This window comes from Melanotaenia boesemani, chromosome 23, assembly GCF_017639745.1.
Source record: "Melanotaenia boesemani isolate fMelBoe1 chromosome 23, fMelBoe1.pri, whole genome shotgun sequence".
In the NCBI taxonomy this organism is placed as follows: Eukaryota; Metazoa; Chordata; class Actinopteri; order Atheriniformes; family Melanotaeniidae; genus Melanotaenia; species Melanotaenia boesemani.
Genome location: NC_055704.1, coordinates 9295489 through 9313594, shown reverse-complemented (window position 1 = coordinate 9313594; position 18106 = coordinate 9295489). Strand labels below are relative to the sequence as shown.

At 40.7% G+C, this 18106-nt stretch overlaps 1 protein-coding gene across 1 annotated transcript; it reads left to right on the top strand.

Moving 5' to 3' along the window:
- The first annotated feature begins 667 nt into the window (after positions 1-667).
- Positions 668-2426, top strand: LOC121635073. The gene is made up of 2 exons (XM_041978135.1): positions 668-1750; positions 2059-2426. The coding sequence occupies exons 1-2, from the start codon at positions 884-886 to the stop codon at positions 2383-2385; spliced, it is 1194 nt and encodes a 397-aa protein (XP_041834069.1). The 5' UTR covers positions 668-883; the 3' UTR covers positions 2386-2426.
- Positions 2427-18106: the final 15680 nt, after the last annotated feature.

Here is an 18106-nt window from a genome sequence, read left to right as displayed (position 1 = left end):
TTTTAATTTATGCAATTTATTGTTGTAATCAATTGAAATATCAAGTTACATCTTTTCAAATAAAACAAAAGAACTAAACTCAGGCCGGGGCTACATCTGTTTAAGCTGAGCCCTTGGCAGTAGGCTATTGTGTCCATCTCAATATTTGCACCTTACAAGACAAGAGCCCCCCCATCGAGGTCTGTCCTCTGCTTACGTTGTAAAGCCTTTATCTTCTCACAATTACAGCATGAATTTATTAGTTAACAGTAGGGTCACATTACGGAACATGTTAAGAGTAAGAATGATTTCCTGCTTCTCAAATATCAATATATTCTCAAAGCTCCCCCTAATCTAAACCACAGTTGGCTCATTCATGCTGTACCATGAAAACAAAAGGAGTCTAAAACCTGACATTGACCTCAAGGTGAGGTTAGGAACTTAAAAAAGAAATTACAGAAAAGAAAATCAGTATTTTAAAAGCTCCTAGCAATCATTTTAACAGACTTTAACATTTTATATACCAGTGTGGGATATGTTGTTACAAATTTAAAAATTTATCTTCATTAGTGTAAAACTATGGAATATTAAGAATTGTTTTTTAGGTCCACCGTAGATTTGTGGGCCACGATGGAATATTCGTACGGAGCCCCCCAGGTAACATGGACATTTTTTTTATTTTGCGTGCCCACGCAATACTTTTGCGTTCCCTCGCAATACTTTTGCGTGCCCACGCAATACTTTTGCGTTCCCTCGCAATACTTTTGCGTGCCCACGCAATACTTTTGCGTGCTCTTGCAATACTTTTGCGTTCCCTCGCAATACTTTTGCGTGCCCAGGCAATACTTTTGCGTTCCCTCGCAATACTTTTGCGTTCCCTCGCAATACTTTTATATTAAGCAGGATGTACAACACACTCGTTAGTTGCGTCACCGTGGACACAATGGAGTTTCCTCACCCTCTGGAGAAGTTTATTAAGTTTTATTTTGAGATCGGTCTGCAGTATAAAGATATTGTAACTGTGCTTGCCCAAAAACATGGGTTACATATAAGCTTGACGCATTTGAAAAGACTTCTGAATTTATGTGGATGTCATCGAAAGGACTACTCAGAACTTGCAGTACTGGTCGAGTTCATCCGAAGGGAGCTGCAGCATTCAGGACAGCTTCACGGGTACCGATGGATGTACGCTAAATGCAGGCAGCATGGACTTTGTGTGAGGAAAGAAGATGTGCGCCTGGTGCTGAAAGAGCTTGATCCCTCAGGAGTTTCAAGAAGGCAAGCAAGGCGTCTCAGGCGAAGGAACTACTTTAGTAAAGGCCCAAACTTTATCTGGCACGTTGACTCCTACGATAAACTTAAGCCATACGGACTTTGTATAAATGGGAGTATCGATGGATTTTCAAGGAAAATCATCTGGCTGAACGTATATACGACGAGCAGTGATCCAAAGGTGATCGGAGGATATTACATGGAAGCAGTGCAACGCCTAGGAGGCTGCCCCAGAGTCGTCCGGACTGATCACGGGACAGAAAACGGCCACGTCAGAGACTTCCAGCGTCTCCTCTGCACTCCTGATGGTGCTCCTGAGAGCTTCCTGGAAGGGGCAAGCACCGCTAATCAAAGAATTGAATATTGGTGGCGGTTTCTTCGCAGCGAGTGCTTGGAGTTCTGGATCTCCCTGTTTGCTGATCTCAGAGACAATGGATATTTTGACGGTGGTTTTCTGGACAAAAGCATACTTCAGTTTTGCTGTATGGGACTTATACAAGTAAGTCGATGGAATGTAATGGACTATAGTATGCGTCTGGCACTGCTTATTTTACAGATTTAGAAAGAATATTAGAGAATGCTGTATGCTAGAAAAGTTTCGAAAAAGTGATTTATTAATTTATAGGGGATTAGGAGCAGCCTTGTCCCTATAGGTCGTGTGTGTGTGTGTGTGTGTGTGTCGGTTGGGGGTGGGGGGTAAGAGGACAGGAAGAGTGAAGTGAGATAAAATAATTAACCATCATATCATGAATCTCAACTCATTAAAAGTTAACATTTGTATACTCTTCACTCCTGTTTGTCTCACAGGATGAGCTGGACGACACTGCACAAGTCTGGAACGCACACCAAATCAGGCCATCGAAAAACATAAACGTTCCCAGCGGCCGTCCAAATGTGATGTACGCTCTTCCGGAACTCTACAGGACGAGAGATTTTCTTTCACCTACTGAAAATGAACATGTGCAACTATGCAAAAATGAATGTGTCTTTCGGCTGACCATACCATGTGATCCTGATGTATATGAGCTGTGCAATTTGTTCATGTCTGAGTTCCGCCGGATGGCACCAACAGATCCATATCAGGCTATTGACTTGTACATGTGTCTCAGAGAAGCCATCAGTGCAGTTCTCTGAATAGTTGGAGGTATTCCGAGGAGGGAAAAACGTGAGACTCAAAGACTTTACCTTGTGTACCTTCTGTGTTTTTAAATAATAATAATAATAATAATAATAAATATATATACATATATATATGTATATATATATATATATGTATATATATATATATATATATATATATAATTAATTTATTTATAGTGCCAGTGTGCTGTAACATGGAATATGTACAGAAATCAAATAAATAAATCATTAAAAAAATCATCAAAGAGCATTAAAAAGGTCATAAACCTAGGTACCTGGGATTAAATGTTTTGCTCGTGATTTACAGTCGATATGGCCCAGGGGAAGCAGCTGTTTGTTAATCTGGTGGTGTGTGATCTGATTGTCCTGTAGCAGCGTCCTGAGGGCTGCAGGTAAAACAGGTTGGGTGGGTAGGGTTCCTCAGGATTGCCTAGATGCAGTGGTTCTCTGAGGTTTTGGAGCAATGTACCCCTTGTGTAGTACTTTTCCAGCCAAGTACCCCCTAGCAAGTGCGGAGCTTCCTGGTTGGAAACACAAGTAAACAGGACTTGGCAATTAGCGCACAATTTGTTAAAATTTGTACCTAATGAAACCCTTTCACGTTTCAGTCATTTTATAAGGACAAACATGTTATCAATGATTCATAAATAATTTCCAATTTTTGGGCAAGCACAGTTACAATATCTTTATACTGCAGACCGATCTCAAAATAAAACTTAATAAACTTCTCCAGAGGGTGAGGAAACTCCATTGTGTCCACGGTGACGCAACTAACGAGTGTGTTGTACATCCTGCTTAATATAAAAGTATTGCGAGGGAACGCAAAAGTATTGCGAGGGAACGCAAAAGTATTGCGAGAGCACGCAAAAGTATTGCGTGGGCACGCAAAAGTATTGCGAGGGAATGCAAAAGTATTGCGTGGGCACGCAAAATAAAAAAAAATGTCCATGTTACCTGGGGGGCTCCGTATATTCGGGCCACGTTAAGAAAAATTTTTTTTCACAAGGTTCGAGAATAAAGTCCTAATATTACGAGAATAAAGTCATAATTGTACCATCTCCAGCCATTCCCCCCTCCACAAAAGCAGCAATTTCCCAAGTCTGCCTGCTTATTTCTGCAATATTGATTCATTGTCTTGCAGATTCGTTTCAAAGTCCTGTTATTAAAGGGGTAGTGCACCCTATTCCCAAATAGGAATGTTGTTTCTCTTAACTTAATGGTTACATGTAGGTTTTTCTGCACATGCCTTACAAAACATCACTGTAATAGTGAATCTATAATAAAGGAAGTAACATTTTGTTAATAATGCACATTAGGCTGCAGATCAGTTTGACTGTGTCTGATTTAAAGTTCTATGATAAAATAAGAACACTGAGTTACAGAATAACCACTAGATTCTACATTAAAAAGTCATTTGTATATTAGCCATCTATTGCTTGATTATTTCAGGTAGTTTATACTGTTTCCCTAAAGAGTGATAATAATTAGATCAGTTGAAATATTTCAGAATGAAAAGTTAAGATGGAAATGAATCGTTTGCAGATTAGAGAGACCAAACATTGTCTTACGCAGCTCAGTATCTTGTTGTATAACGTCTGAGTGGTGAGGTCCACAAGCTTTAAAAAATTAAAACAAGTGCTTTTATTATCAAACTATCACTGTGCCACTCAAGGCTGATAGTTGTTTTTTTTTCTTTTTTTTCTTTTTAAACTTGTCTATGATCATTGCCATTTTATTGTTGGACATCGTTCGTCATATGAAGCGGAAAGAAATGCGTTGTTGTTATGTGTGTTGTGATTCTTACAGAGCAGGAACGTCTGCATGTCCAGAACAATAAATGTATTGTAAATTAGAGCGTGGCTGTTTATTTAGTTTGCCTTTGAGTGCATTCCTACATTTTTATGTGTATGCACGTTGATGGGCTTTGTTGTCCCTCAGCGATCTGCAGGCCCCTGCTGCTCTCTAACCTTCACAGAGCCCTGGGAGAGGTCAGTATGTCCACTCCGCTGTACCTTCCAATTCTCACTTACACAATATGACCAGTAGGATTTCATTTGCTGACAATGAAAGGTGGATGACAGGTTATCCGCTGGTTGAGTCGCATCAAATTAGAATCATGAGAAAAAAGTGTATTAAAGCATTATGAAGCTTCACTAAATATCCAGGAGCATTCATTATTAACAAAGGAAGAAACCCATCTGCTGCTGTTATGTGGTAGAGAGGATTAGACAACAGTTGGATGGACCTATGATGGGGCACTCTACTGGAATACATGCTACACCTGCTGGCTTTAACCTAGTCTGTAATCACAAACAGGTTTAGGTATCTGAGAAACATCCTGAGAGGGAAGAATGACGAAGCCTTGATGTTATGAATTGGAGCTTAGGAACTTTAAAACCAAACCCTTTGTTAAGACATGGATTTCTAAGTTTTCATTTGGGGAAGTTTGAATCTGTGAATGCTGTGGAGCAGGTGTCATGCTTTCCTGATACTGGTAATAAGATCTGGCTCTTTTTCTGTGTTTAAACTTAGTTCAAATTCAAAAATTGAATGAATAATCTTAATGTAAATGAAATGTTTTGGGGGCACTGTTGAGCAAAAGAAAAGGTAAAAATGGTAACAAAGAGGCAGGTAGATTATTTCATCCTAAAGGATTTACCTCTTCCTCCACAGTCATTGTAAATGATTATTGCAGTGGACAGCAATGACCTTTTTTGATGGTCCATATTGCAGCAAAGATAAAGTAGCATTGGACTGTAAATAATCTGTTTTATCAGTATGTTGTTCTGAGAGTGTGCCATGTTTTTCATTGTTTAGCAGCTTGTGCAACATTATTCTTTTCCCAACCAGCTCTCAAAAGCTCCAGAGCAATCTCCTGCACAGAGCTGACCAGCTTCCTTGAGTCACCAGCTCATGCTGCTTCCCTAAGAGAAAGCTACAAGGCAGATGCACTTTACACCACGTTTGTAGAGATATGCAACATCTTGCTGCAAACATTGAATTACCTGTCTTTAACAGGTAGCGCCTACCTTGTCCCTTTTTGTAAACAGGTTCAGTGTTGCATTTCCATCCATCCATCCATTTTCTGCCGCTTATCCGGAGTCGGGTCGTGGGGGCAGCTGACTAAGCAGGGAAACCCAGACTTCTCTCTCCCCGGCCACATTCACCAGCTCATCCAGAGGGATCCTGAGGTGTTCCCAGGCCAGCCGAGAAATGTAGTCCGTTCAGCACGCCCTAGGTCTTCCCTGCGGCCTCTTTCCGGTGGAACGTGCCCGGAACACCTCACCAGGGAGGCGTCCAGGAGGTATCCGAACCAGATGCCTGAGCCACCTCATCTGGCTCCTCTCGATGTGGAGGAGCAGCTGCTCTACTCTGAGCCCCTTCCGGATCACCGAGCTTCTCGCCCTATCTCTAAGGGAGAGCCCGGCCACCCCGCAGAGAAAACTCATTTTGACCGCTTCTATTCGTGATCTTGTTCTTTCGGTCATTACCCACAACTCATGACCATAGATGAGGGTAGGAACGTAGATCGACTGGTAAATCGAGAGCTTTGCCTTTTGGCTCAGCTTCTTCTTCACCACGACAGACCGATGCAGAGTCCGCATCACTGCAGATGCCGCACCGATCCGCCTGTTGATCTCCCGCTCCATCCTTCCCTCACTCGTGAACAAGACCCCGAGATACGTGAACTCCCCCACTTGGGGCAGGACCCTATTACAGACCCAGAGAGAGCACTCCACCCTTTTCTAGCTGAGGAGCATGGATTTCGGACTTGGAGGTGCTGATTGTCATCCCAGCCGCTTCACACTCGGCTGCGAATCGCTCCAGTGAGAGCTGAAGATCACGGCCTGATGAAGCCAACAGAACCACATTATCCGCAAAGAGCAGAGACCCAATCTTGAGGCCATCGAACCGGATCCCCTCAACACCTCGGCTGCGCCTAGAAATTCTGTGAACAGAATCGGTGACAAAGGGCAGCCTTGGCGGAGTCCAACCCGCACTGGAAATGATTCTGATTTACTGCCAGCAATGCGGACCAAGCTCCGACACCGGTCGTACAGGGACCGGACAGCTCGTACAAGCGAGTTTGGCACTCCATACTCCCGGAGTACCCCCCACAGGAGTCCCCGGGGGACACGGTCGAATGCCTTCTCCAAGTCCACAAAGCACATGTAGATTGGTTGGGCAAACTCCCATGCCCCCTCAAAGACCCTGAAGAGGGTGTACAGCTGGTCCACTGTTCCATGACCTGGACAAAAACCACACTGCTCCTCCTCAACCCGAGGTTTGACTATCCGACAGACCCTCCTCTCAAGCACCCCTGAATAGACCTTACCGGGGAGGCTGAGGAGTATGATCCATCCGTAGTTGGAGCACACACTCCGGTCCCCCTTCCTCATTGGAAGACGTGTTGGTGGGATTGAAAAGGTCTTCGAAGTATTCCTTCCACCGCCTCACAACATCCCGAGTCGAGGTCAACAGCCCCCCATCCCCACTTTACACAGTGTTGACGGAGCAGTGCTTTCCCCTCCCGAGCCGCCGGATGGTGGACAAGAATCTCCTTGAAGCCGTCCGTAAGTCATTCTCTATGGCCTCTCCAAACTCCTCCCATGCCTGAGTTTTTGCCTTAGTGACCGCCAAAGCTGCACTCCACTTAGCCCGCCTATACCCATCAGCTGCTTCTGGAGTCCCACAGGCCAAAAAGGCCTGATAGGACTCCTTCTTCAGCTTGACGGCATCCATTACTGCCGGTGTCCACCAATGAATTCGGGGGTTAACGCCACGACAGGCACCGACGACCTTACGACCACAGCTGTGGCTGGCCGCCTCGACAACAGAGGCACAGAACACAGCCCATTCGGACTCAATGTCCCCCGCCTCACCCGGGACATGGTTGAAGCTCTGCCGGAGATGGGAGTTGAAACTCTATCTGACAGGGGACTCTGCCAGACGTTCCCAGCAGACCCTCACAACACGCTCGAGTCTGCCAGGCCTGACCGGCATCCTCCCCCACCATCTGAGCCAGCTCACCATCAGGTGGTTTTCAGTTGACAGCTCCGCCCCTCTCTTCACCCGAGTGTCCAGAACATGCGGCCGCAAATCCGACGACATGACTACAAAGTCGATCATGTTGCATTTCAAGATGTCTAATTCCAGGTGAACACCCAAGTATCTATAGTTTTACGCTACCTCCACCATTTCTCCCACAGGATGGAAATAGTGTTCAGCTTATTACCACTACTTTTTCTTTTTTCTTTTTTTTTTTGGTCCAACATTTCCCTGTGGTCTCTTGACCACAGGTCTCATGGCCATCACTGACACACCCTCAAACTGCAGTCAATGACACACACACACCTCTTCAGAAAACTGTTCCAAGGTGGTCAATATTACCTTTATTTTTTGGAGTTTCGTTGCAATAGAAGTGCAGGCTGAATTATATTAAAAGGACTGGATAAATTAAAGAACATAATCCACAGTGTTGCCTGCTCTGTACTGATGAAAGGGAGCTCATTGAAGCAGGTAGATGATTGCAATACCAAAACTAATCCCAGGATGATGAGACAACTACAGTGAAAGGTATCTATGACCATCAAGTGTCGGACGTTAGGGTAACTGGTGTTTGGCTGCTGTGGGCAGATGGGGGAAGGTTTTTAGAAACTGGTACAAAGTAGGATGGTTTCTGCAGCAACTGAGCATCTGACTCAGGTTAAGGTTAGCTGTAGAATCCCACATTGGCTCTTCCATACAAGTCTGGTTTGGTCTTTACAGCTGCTTCTACAAGAAGACAGAGAATGTCTCAGTGACTTGTGATGTTGGTGAACTAAACATCGATACAGATACACACAGATTTCAAGTGTGGCAAACTATTCCCTTTTTCTTTTTTTTCTTCTTTTTTTTCCCACTGTAAACATAACATGGCTGCAGTGTAAAATAAAATTGACCTTCAAAGAACATAAGCCTGTCATGAACAAAGCTTGCAAAGAAAAAAAAAGTACCCAAGAAATATTTAATAGTAACTTCACTAATATAATTTGGTTCAGTAGTATTTGACTGTAATGACAGCTTAGAAATATTGCTGGTGTAATCTAGAACTACCTACTACTCTTCAATTGGCTTTTAGTTGCAGTCCTGTTTGCAGATTTGAGCTGTCTACAAATGACTGGAATCAGCACCCATAGCTGATGAGTATAATATGAACAGTACCAAAAGTAAAGAGGGAAAAATATTAAACAATTACACAAAACTCTTCCAAAGACAACCTTTGAAACTTGGTATGAAGCAGTTAAATAAAGTTGGCTTAACTGAAATACATGTGCATTTTCTTTCTTTTTAAAATGTAGTGACTGAGCACAGTTATAACTAAGATTATTTAAGTTTGTAAAACTTGAATTAACCTGATAAATCAGAGAATGCAGCAAGCACAAGGTTATGCAAGAAACTTTTTGTGATCAATTCAGCATGATGCTTCACAAAGTCTTCTTTTTGTGATGATTTAAAGTTTGCCTTAAAGTAATTGATTAATGCATTTTTTGTTCTTGCTTTGCAGCAAGAGCTTGGTGTGGGTGTGGCCTTTGCTGAACTAGGTTTTCCACCACTGACATCTGTCACGGTACAGCAGTAGCCTGTATAATTGTTTTTAAACATCCGCTAAGGACCATGACATGCAGTTTTTTGTCATCATTTGATTGAAAACTGAAGACATGAAGTTACCCACAAGTGACTTGAGACAAGTCACATGACCCCAAAAACGTTTGTCATCAGCCGTCATAACATGTAAACTTTATTACATGTTTTTTACTTGAACTAGGAAAAGGTGGATTATTGAGGTCAATATGATAACCAAAAAATGTTGTTCTTTTTAAACTGGGAACTGCTTTCTTAACAAGAACTTTTGGAGGTAGACTTCATCAAAGGTGACATGAAATTAATTTTTATATTTAAATTAATCATTAATCAATCATGAATAACATATTCATGATTAATTTAAATATAGTAGTGACAAAGAGAAATGAAAACTAGAAAACTAAACATGAGCTGTTTTTGTGTGGCATGACCTACTCATCAATCTAAAAAAAGTACTAACCCTCGCCACCCCCCTCCTACACCACCATCACCACTTCCACATATTCATTTACATTCATTTAACTTAAGTATATATTACATCTCCAAAGTATATATGAGTTATTTAAGATGATTATAAATAACTAGATTAAAATGAAGTTATATCCACCAAAAGGTACACCCTTTTAAAGCCACTGTCGCATTTTACAGCAAAGATACATAAAGCAAGTTTGAAGCCCAAACTGGGCGATGGTTCCACAGGAAAGGACCCTGAAAACTAAAGTCTCTGTTTCCCATTCTGGTTTAAAAAATCCTGGGAAGAACAAACAGGACAGGTCCCTCAGAGGAGAGAAGTCTTTGGGTTGATATGAAACTCAGTTCTTTTAAGGTGGTATCAAACTTGATCATTGAATTTTACTTTTTAAAAGTTAGCCAGCGTACAGGGGCTTTAATTGGAGAAATGTGGTCTCATTTTTTTGTGTGCAGTACAGTCTATATGCACACTAAGAAGTACCAAGCTTAGCATGTAGCATACCAAAATGACAGGAAGAACCTCTGTTAAAAGCTTCTACCAAGCAAAGTTTGTCTTACATTTTCTGTTTTGTGGTCAAAACTTATATTCCAGGTGAAAAGGTGTAGTCCTCCTTTGACTCTGTAATTCCTTTCCAACTAAAAAACACAAAGGGCCCGGTTATTTGCAAAAGAAGAAAAGTCTTTTTAGGCTCATGCTTGCCGTCTTTATACAATGCCTTTGGGTTCACTTCTTTCTGTGTCCTTATTGGTGTTTCTAAAGTGAGTTTGGGAACTAGCCCTCATTTTTCCTGACTGGTTGATATGTCAGCCATGAAAATAGTACAGTGGATTGCCAACACCTCAATGCCTCCCCATTAGTAGCTTCGTTGACAAATGCAATATTACATTATAGACAGAAAGAAAGATGTTTAATACTTCACTCTATAAAAAAAGAAACTGGAACAAATTAGCTCTGGCAAAAAAGAAGCTACATTCATGGCATTTTAAAATAATTTTAACAGTCTGCCTGATGCATCTGTCTATTCAGAAGTAGTAGATGTAAATGTGCAAACATAAAAGATTGAAATTAGATCACATTCCATAAGACCAATGCTAACATGTACATACAAAATGCTCAGTATTTTTTGGAGTATATGATTTTTACAGTCAAGACAGATGCTAAATGTATTCAGGTTTGGCATATTTGGGGAAAAACCTGTCTCAAACCAGCATTGCTGTTTTCCCTTGTCTCTAAATCTTTTATTTGTCATTGATTACCTTTTTTGTAAAGTATGAGAGAAGCTTCAGCTGCACTCCTACATGAAAAGAGCGCATGTACCTACTTAATGCTGGACAACCAGTCTAAACACTTAATCACTCCTCTCTGAATTAGATCCTGAGACATTCATTGTGCAGAAAGCTACAGATGCTGCCAGTAGTTGTTAAAATGCTGCAAAATGGCCATTTAAACCTTAAAAATGGTGCTGAACTGAATGTGTATCTGGACATGTGAATGCATCATGCAAAGTATACGCTTTATTGTATTAAACAGTAAACAAAGTCCAGCTTTAGTCAAACCAATATGGGAAACTGATTTTATTTCTGTATTTGTTTGCCTGTATAATGAAAATAGAAATGGCAAGTGGTTTCATTGTCAGTATGGCCTCTCAATAATACTTCTCTGACTCTTGGAAAGGATTTTTAGGCCAGCTGTCAGCACAGACACCAGACAACACACACAATTGGCTGACACAAACCCGTGTAAGGCAGAAGACAAAGATGGAAGGAGGAAAGAGATCCACACTGGACTGTTCTTTGAACAAAGCTTTGTGCTTGCAGCTTTTGCCTTTATCTGCTGTCTCAGTACTCCCTCACTTTGGGTGGGCATTTGCTGTCCAGCCTTCATCCTGGATGGTTGCCCTTGGTGGAGAGATGGGAAATCGAGGAGGTTCCAAATTTCCCACGATGCCTGTGTGGAGCAGGTTCTGAGTTAATCAGACAGCAGGAAGTAGAGGACAGCTCACAGCTCTAAACTGCACATACTAAGGATGGCCGATTTGTGTGTGTGTGTGCGTGTTCACATAAGTGTGTATGAATGTTTTTGAGGAGTTGGCATCAGGGCTGTGAGTCTGCTGCCAGACTCCCTCCATATGTCCATCCCAGTCTGTCTGGGCTCACTAGAATTCAGCACTAACAGGCTAAAAGGCATTACTGGCTATTTAACTGACTGTTTCAGAAAGGATCAGAGGAATAGATGGAATAGAAGTGACAGCACTTAAATGAGGCTCAATGGCCTTAAAAAATACAAGGAATTGCATTACTGTGATTTTTACTTGGCCTAGTGTGATATTGTGTCTTTATTCCTTTTTGTGCTCTTAGACTCATATACACCCATGCTCATATATATTTGAACGAGATAATATAGAGATGAGACTGATTCTTGAGCAATAAAGAGGAGAACATATCATTTTACTCATTTAGTTAGAGAGCAGCCTGGAAATGCTTGAAATGGTTGCATTAGTGTGAGAAATGTATTGAGTGTGATACATTCTGTTGTTTCATTTCCCCGTCATTTAATGCACAATATGTTCTTTTTTCCTTTTTATACTTGTTATAAAATGCTATGAAAGGGTGTACGTGATTAAACCATGGTCAAGCTTTACCTTTAGTCTCACCAAACCCTAGCATCGTTTCTTTTGCTTTTTAGCCTAAGCTTTACATCTTTAAATGCCCAAATCAAACCAATTCAGTTGTTTAATCCTGATACAAGAGTTTCTGAGACCATAATCAAAATGTTTTTTAAATTCTTTTATATAGAATTTGATTCAAATCTGCTGTCCCCAGTGGATTTATTGATGTCCAGCAGCTAAAAGCAGACCTTAATCTTTACTTTTAAAGCTGGGCATATTAACATGTTGTATGCATGGGTTCTCTCCAGGGTTAGTTACTTTTTCCCACAGTCCAAAGACATGCATGTTAATTGGTCACTCAAAATTCTCCTTAGGAGTAAGTATGAGTGTGAGAGGTTGTATTGGTCCTGCGATGGGCTGGCAACCTGTCCAGGGTGTACCCTACCTCTCACCTTGTAGTTGCTGGGAAAGGCTCCAGCTTCCTGCAACCCTGCAATGGATGTAAGTGGGTATGGAAAATGGCAAGTCATTATGTGTCTCATTGGATACAATTATAGTCAATAAAATCACTTGCATTTATGAAGGATAAAGATTGAAGGTCTTGGATCATGTGGTCTTGCAGCGTTATCATATGGTGCCGCTTAAGCAGGCCAGGTCGAGGTTCAGTAATATGCGCATGTGAAAAGGGATCAGCTGACTACTTAAATGCACTAACTGACCAGTTCTTCCCTGATGGTAGATTCCGAGATGACAACACCAGAATTCACCATGCTGAAATTGAGAGTGAGTGGTTCAAAGAGCATGAGACATAATATTCTCACACACTGATTAGGAACCAAAGAGTCCAGACCTAAAACCCATGGACAATCTTGCATTCTTCACATACAGATTAATAATTAAGTCTGTTGCATTTTCTGTAAATAAACCACAGTTATTAACTTCTCTTAAAATAGTTATTATTTTTCTTAAATAAGACTAAAGTAATAATCATTACTAGATTAGTAAAAACAAAAGATAGAAAAAAAGTGCTGTAATAAAAGCTAAATGTTGTCCAGCAATTTCTTTTCACCAGTGTAAAACTGAAAAGATAAATAAGATAAAGAATAGGATATAAATTAAGCAGAGGGTACAAATGACTTAAAATGAGAATAAGGAAAATTTTAAAATAATGATAGCTGCTGATTAAAACAAAGAAAAATATCATGAAAGTAACATTCAAGAAGAGAATATTGTGTTTAATGATAACCTTGGCTCATGTCAGTTGCTTATTGAAGCAGTCGCTATAGATACATGGTCGTATGCAGATGGCGGTTCAGCATGTTAAGTCTATTCTGCATTAATGTGCACAGAAATGCAGTCATCCACCAACACACTGTTACTGTGCCTGTTCATATGAGGCTGTAACCTGATCTCTGTGACAGCTGCAGAGAAGTGCCAGAGGACTTGTTATTACATTTAGCCCTTTGGAGGAAAAGAGCATTAGTTTTAAGTTGCACTTCCTTCTCCTTCCTGCTCTCGGTACACAGCTGCAGTGGGTTTCATAGTCAGGTTTTTGGATCCCTATGGTCCTTGAAATACTTCCTGGGAGGCTCCTAAATAAACAAAACTTCTCTGAAACTCAATTTAGTAGAAATGACCTGTGTTACAGAATCTCTGAGGATGAGTAATCACAGTTTTCATTCCTCTACGTTCAGTGTGGTGAAATCATTCCTGAGATTCTCCCTCAGATGGAATCTTATCAGAGGGGGGTATGTGGGATAATGTGGGCATAATTTGGAGTCTGATGTGAAAAGAAGTTTTAGATGCATGACAACACCATCCAGCAAAGTCATGAAAAAAGAGAAATGGGGAAAATAAATGACTGGGGAGTCTTTTTTTCTGAGAACACAGATGGTAGTCAACTCTGATGGGGATGGCAGGGGGCGGTGAGAGGGGCTGGGGACAGTGGGGGAGAAGGTGGTGGCATTTGAAAGAGAGGGGTGTGTGGGAGGGTAGTCGAGGGGTATGGTAACAGTACAAGCAGCCCCCTCACTCCCCTGCTGGGCTTTGGCAACAGCTCTGGCCTGCATGCGGAGTCTCCGTGGTAACAGTGACATCACCGTGGGAACCGGCTGGGCGGGTCCAACACCTCAACGCTGGTACAGGAGGTGATAATTGCCTTGCAGACTGCTGCACATTGTCATGCCATCATCATCATCCTCAGCGGCGTCACCATCTTTTACATTTGGTGTTGATCTTCTTTTAATGAAGACAATGCAAAATCACTGATAAGAATTAAATCATCGTCAAGAATTTATGGAAAAATGCTTTGTAGAACATTTTTTTCCACAGTAAATGAAGAGAAGAAGTATGAAGATGTGCTGCAGAGCACACACCTTCATATGTACAACAAATATGGGATGTGGATGGAGTCACATAATTTTGAAGCTAGCTTTCCTGGTTGAAACTGTATGCATGATAAATTACAACTTGATCATGGTTAAAGCTAAGCTATGCAGCCATCCTAGATTTAATGAAGTAGATAGCTGGACTAAAATCAGCAGTTTGCTGTGGCATCTATAGTTTTCCATTCACCCCAGCGGCCACAGCAGACTGTTGATATAAAGGCTACAGATCCACATACCCTCCTTCTTTCAGAAGCCTCTTATACTCTTTGTCATTTTTATATATCTGTTTATATATTAAGTCTAAAACCCTCACACTAAAGACATGCTATGCTAACAATATATCTGACAGCTATGTTGGCACGTTGCATTCATTTAACTGAAACCCACACAAGATATCTGAGAGCCTGATTGATCAATTTTTAGCTAAACTGACCAATCAGTGGAATCATACCTGCTTTGAACATAGACAGTAGGAATGTCACTCTGCTGTAGGTGGCCGTCTTGCAAGGGATTATGCATGCCTGATCATAAAGAAGACAACAAGCCTAACTCAGTCACAGCTGAAAAAGCAACTGTAGGCCCAAATGGAAAAAGCTCACAATTAATGCACTTTTACTCACTGAGCCTGATTAGAAATAACCTCCAGCGCTTGATTTAATATTTTGGGGGTTTTAGGTAAGACGTAGGCCCCCCTCTGGTTGGGCTTTTAATTGTCAAACATAAATGGCTGAAAGTGAACAAGTCTGAGACACAGAACCAGGCCAAAAATAGAAGATGGGCTTCATAGTTTGCTTTGTTCAGGCCAAAAAAAAGGTATTATGCAAGTTACTGCATTTTACTACTTTGAAGGCCAAAGATGGAGAGAGTGCAGGAATCAGTGGGAAGTTAAAATTAAACAAATATAGACCACATTATCATCATTTAACTTTATAAAAATTCTAAACTCGCAGCTATTTTTTTCAATACTGTTTAACATCACTTCACCAAAAATAGACTTTTTTATGAGGAGCTGAGACGCTGAAGTCTAAGAAAACTTTATTGAAAATAATTTGGATTCCACTCAAAATTTGCTGAAACTAGGGCTGGGCGATTAATCGATAAAATAGATAAATCGAATTTTCCATTTCTGGAGATTTATTTTTATGAAAATCGGGATTTTTTTTCCATAGTTAGTTAGCAGCAGACTTAGCCCTCCGTTCACACCAGAACAGTGTTTGTCTGACAGATTTTCAGTGAAGTGACCCTTTACTCACGTCTGGGATTTAGCTGTGCATAAAACTGCAGTGAGAAATGCTGCTCTCTATGAGATGCAGAAATCAACTTAACCCACAAACCCTAGTTAAGAGACAACCTTCATCAGGGGAATAATTCCTGCAGTGGATCCTGTATGATAATGATCCAGATGGAAAGAGATCACGGATGCATTGTGTCGCATATTTCTATGTTAGATATGAAGTCATTTATATGATGGAAAAGCTATGACATTATATGCTTTATTTTTGCTGGCATTCATCTATAGAAAACAAATAAATGTTTTTAATAAGTTTATGTTTTGTAAAAGAAAAGAAAAAAATCGATTAAAATCGGAAATCGGATTTGGTTATAAAAAAATCTGAGATTTTATTTTTAGGCCATATCGCCCAGCCCTAGCTGAAACATTGTAAACTTTGTGTCTTTATATCATTCAAAACTCTCATTAAACCGGCTGACCAAACCAGTTGGAATCATTGATGTCGGTGGCTTGAGCCAGTCGACCATATGGTTCCCTTAAGGCATGATAGGCAGCTCGTCCTCCATTTCTCAGCCGACGAGGTCTCCTGTCCCCTCTGGGCCTCCCAGGTGTGGGGCAATATGGCGCTGGGAGAAGGCGCTCCGAGGTCAGTCTGCTCCCCCTTCTGTGTTTTTGACAGATAAATTAACTGGCCCAAATATAAATTTGTAAATAAGTTGGCTGCTAACATTGTTGCTTTGAGCAGAAAAGAAATGAAGCCTCAGCTTAGATATATAAATATCAAGTATTTACCAAAAAAGCAGCAGCCAGTGAGCCCTAATAGGAGTTACCTTCTGCACTTCATATCATGCACTTGCAGAAATGATTAGTTTCAGAGTTGCGTTCTTTTTACAGGCTATGTTTATACAGACCACTCATTGTTTCAGTGCCTTCCAGGCATCTATTAGTTTTAAGTGTTTGTCTGCATTTATGCAATCCAGCTAGAGAGTATTGTTTTTTATTTAAACTACTCAAGAATGTTCATAAGAGAATTGATGGTCCTTATAGGCAAAAAGATAAGGTTGTCAGATGATGACAGTAATACAGCAGCCACACAAAGAACACTACATTCCTGTTCCTCAGCATGTCTGCTGTTTGTGAAAATAATTGCATTATTCGTTTTTATTCTGAGGGGGGGAAAAAAAAGAATTGTAATGATGAGAAACAACAAAATGTAAGGGGTAACATTTTTGTCTTTCTCCCTCCTTTTGGATGCCGATTTTCATCTTTAATTGCGTCAAGCCACTTTTTCTCACATCTGAGAAATGTGTACGTGTGAGGGTGTTGATTAAAGAAAGTAAAAATACAGCATGTAGGATTTTTATGCTAATTACCCTTTAAACCTCGTTCACGTCAGTCGGCTTCCCTAATTAGCATGTTTCCGACAGGAGCGGGAAAGAGTGAGAGAATGGTGCGATGTGGCTCTGCACGGCTAAATTAGCGGTGTGAAAACCCAGACATTTGGATTTTTTTCCTTCCATTCTCTGCCTCTTCCACCCACCCACACCTGTGAACGAGTCTGTGAGAGTTGGAATTAATGCCCCTGCTCCGTCTGTCTACAGTAGTTTTCTACTGCTCGTCTGCATGTCTATTTGTGTTTCTCTTTATATCCTTATGTTTATATGCATACCTTTGCATATCTTTCTTTTTTTGTTTGAACTGGCCATCTACATTTCTTTTCATATTTTTTCCTTTTTTTTAATCTAATGAAGTGGCAAGTTAACTGAATTCAGAAAGGTATACAGTCCAAGATAAAACATAATCAACATTGTGGGTGCTTTTTTTTTTTTTTTTTTTTTTTTATTTTTCTCTACCTTGTACATGAACGAGTGATAAAAGCAAATGAGAGAACCATGAAAAGGTTTTCAAAGACATGAGATCTGAGCTTTTTGGTAGCTTTACCATGATTCAAACCTTAATTAGTTTGTTAGGGCCATGACTTCTGTGCAGTCATCATTGGGGAAGGCAAATTTCAAAGCTTGAAAGATTTACAAATAACCTTTAAACCTTGTCCTAGCAATCAGCAGCCATGGAGTTAGCGAACATTTAACTAACACTCAGGAGGGGGCTGTAGGAAAACAGTAAAGAGTTTTTTAGGCAATTGGATTGGGGAGGTCGGGTACATCAGGAAACTGTCCAAAGGTATTTCTATGGTGTATAAGATTGTGAGAAATGCAAATCAAAACCACCCTATGATTGCTAATCTTTAACAGTTTAACTCTAGAGTAGTATTACATTGTTCTACCTCACAGAGAAAACAGGGTTTGTTTTGTGGCTGTCAAATTTTATAGAAGAATACCTCTGCAACTACTAAGCATGGTAGTGGATCGATCATGCTTTGAGTGGATGTGGAT

Coding starts and splice junctions, on each gene's coding strand:
- LOC121635073 (XM_041978135.1), top strand. CDS start 884: ATGTACAACACACTCGTTAGTTGCGTCACCGTGGACACAATGGAGTTT. Junction 1,751..2,058: donor GCTGTATGGGACTTATACAA/GTAAGTCGATGG, acceptor TTTGTCTCACAG/GATGAGCTGGACGACACTGC.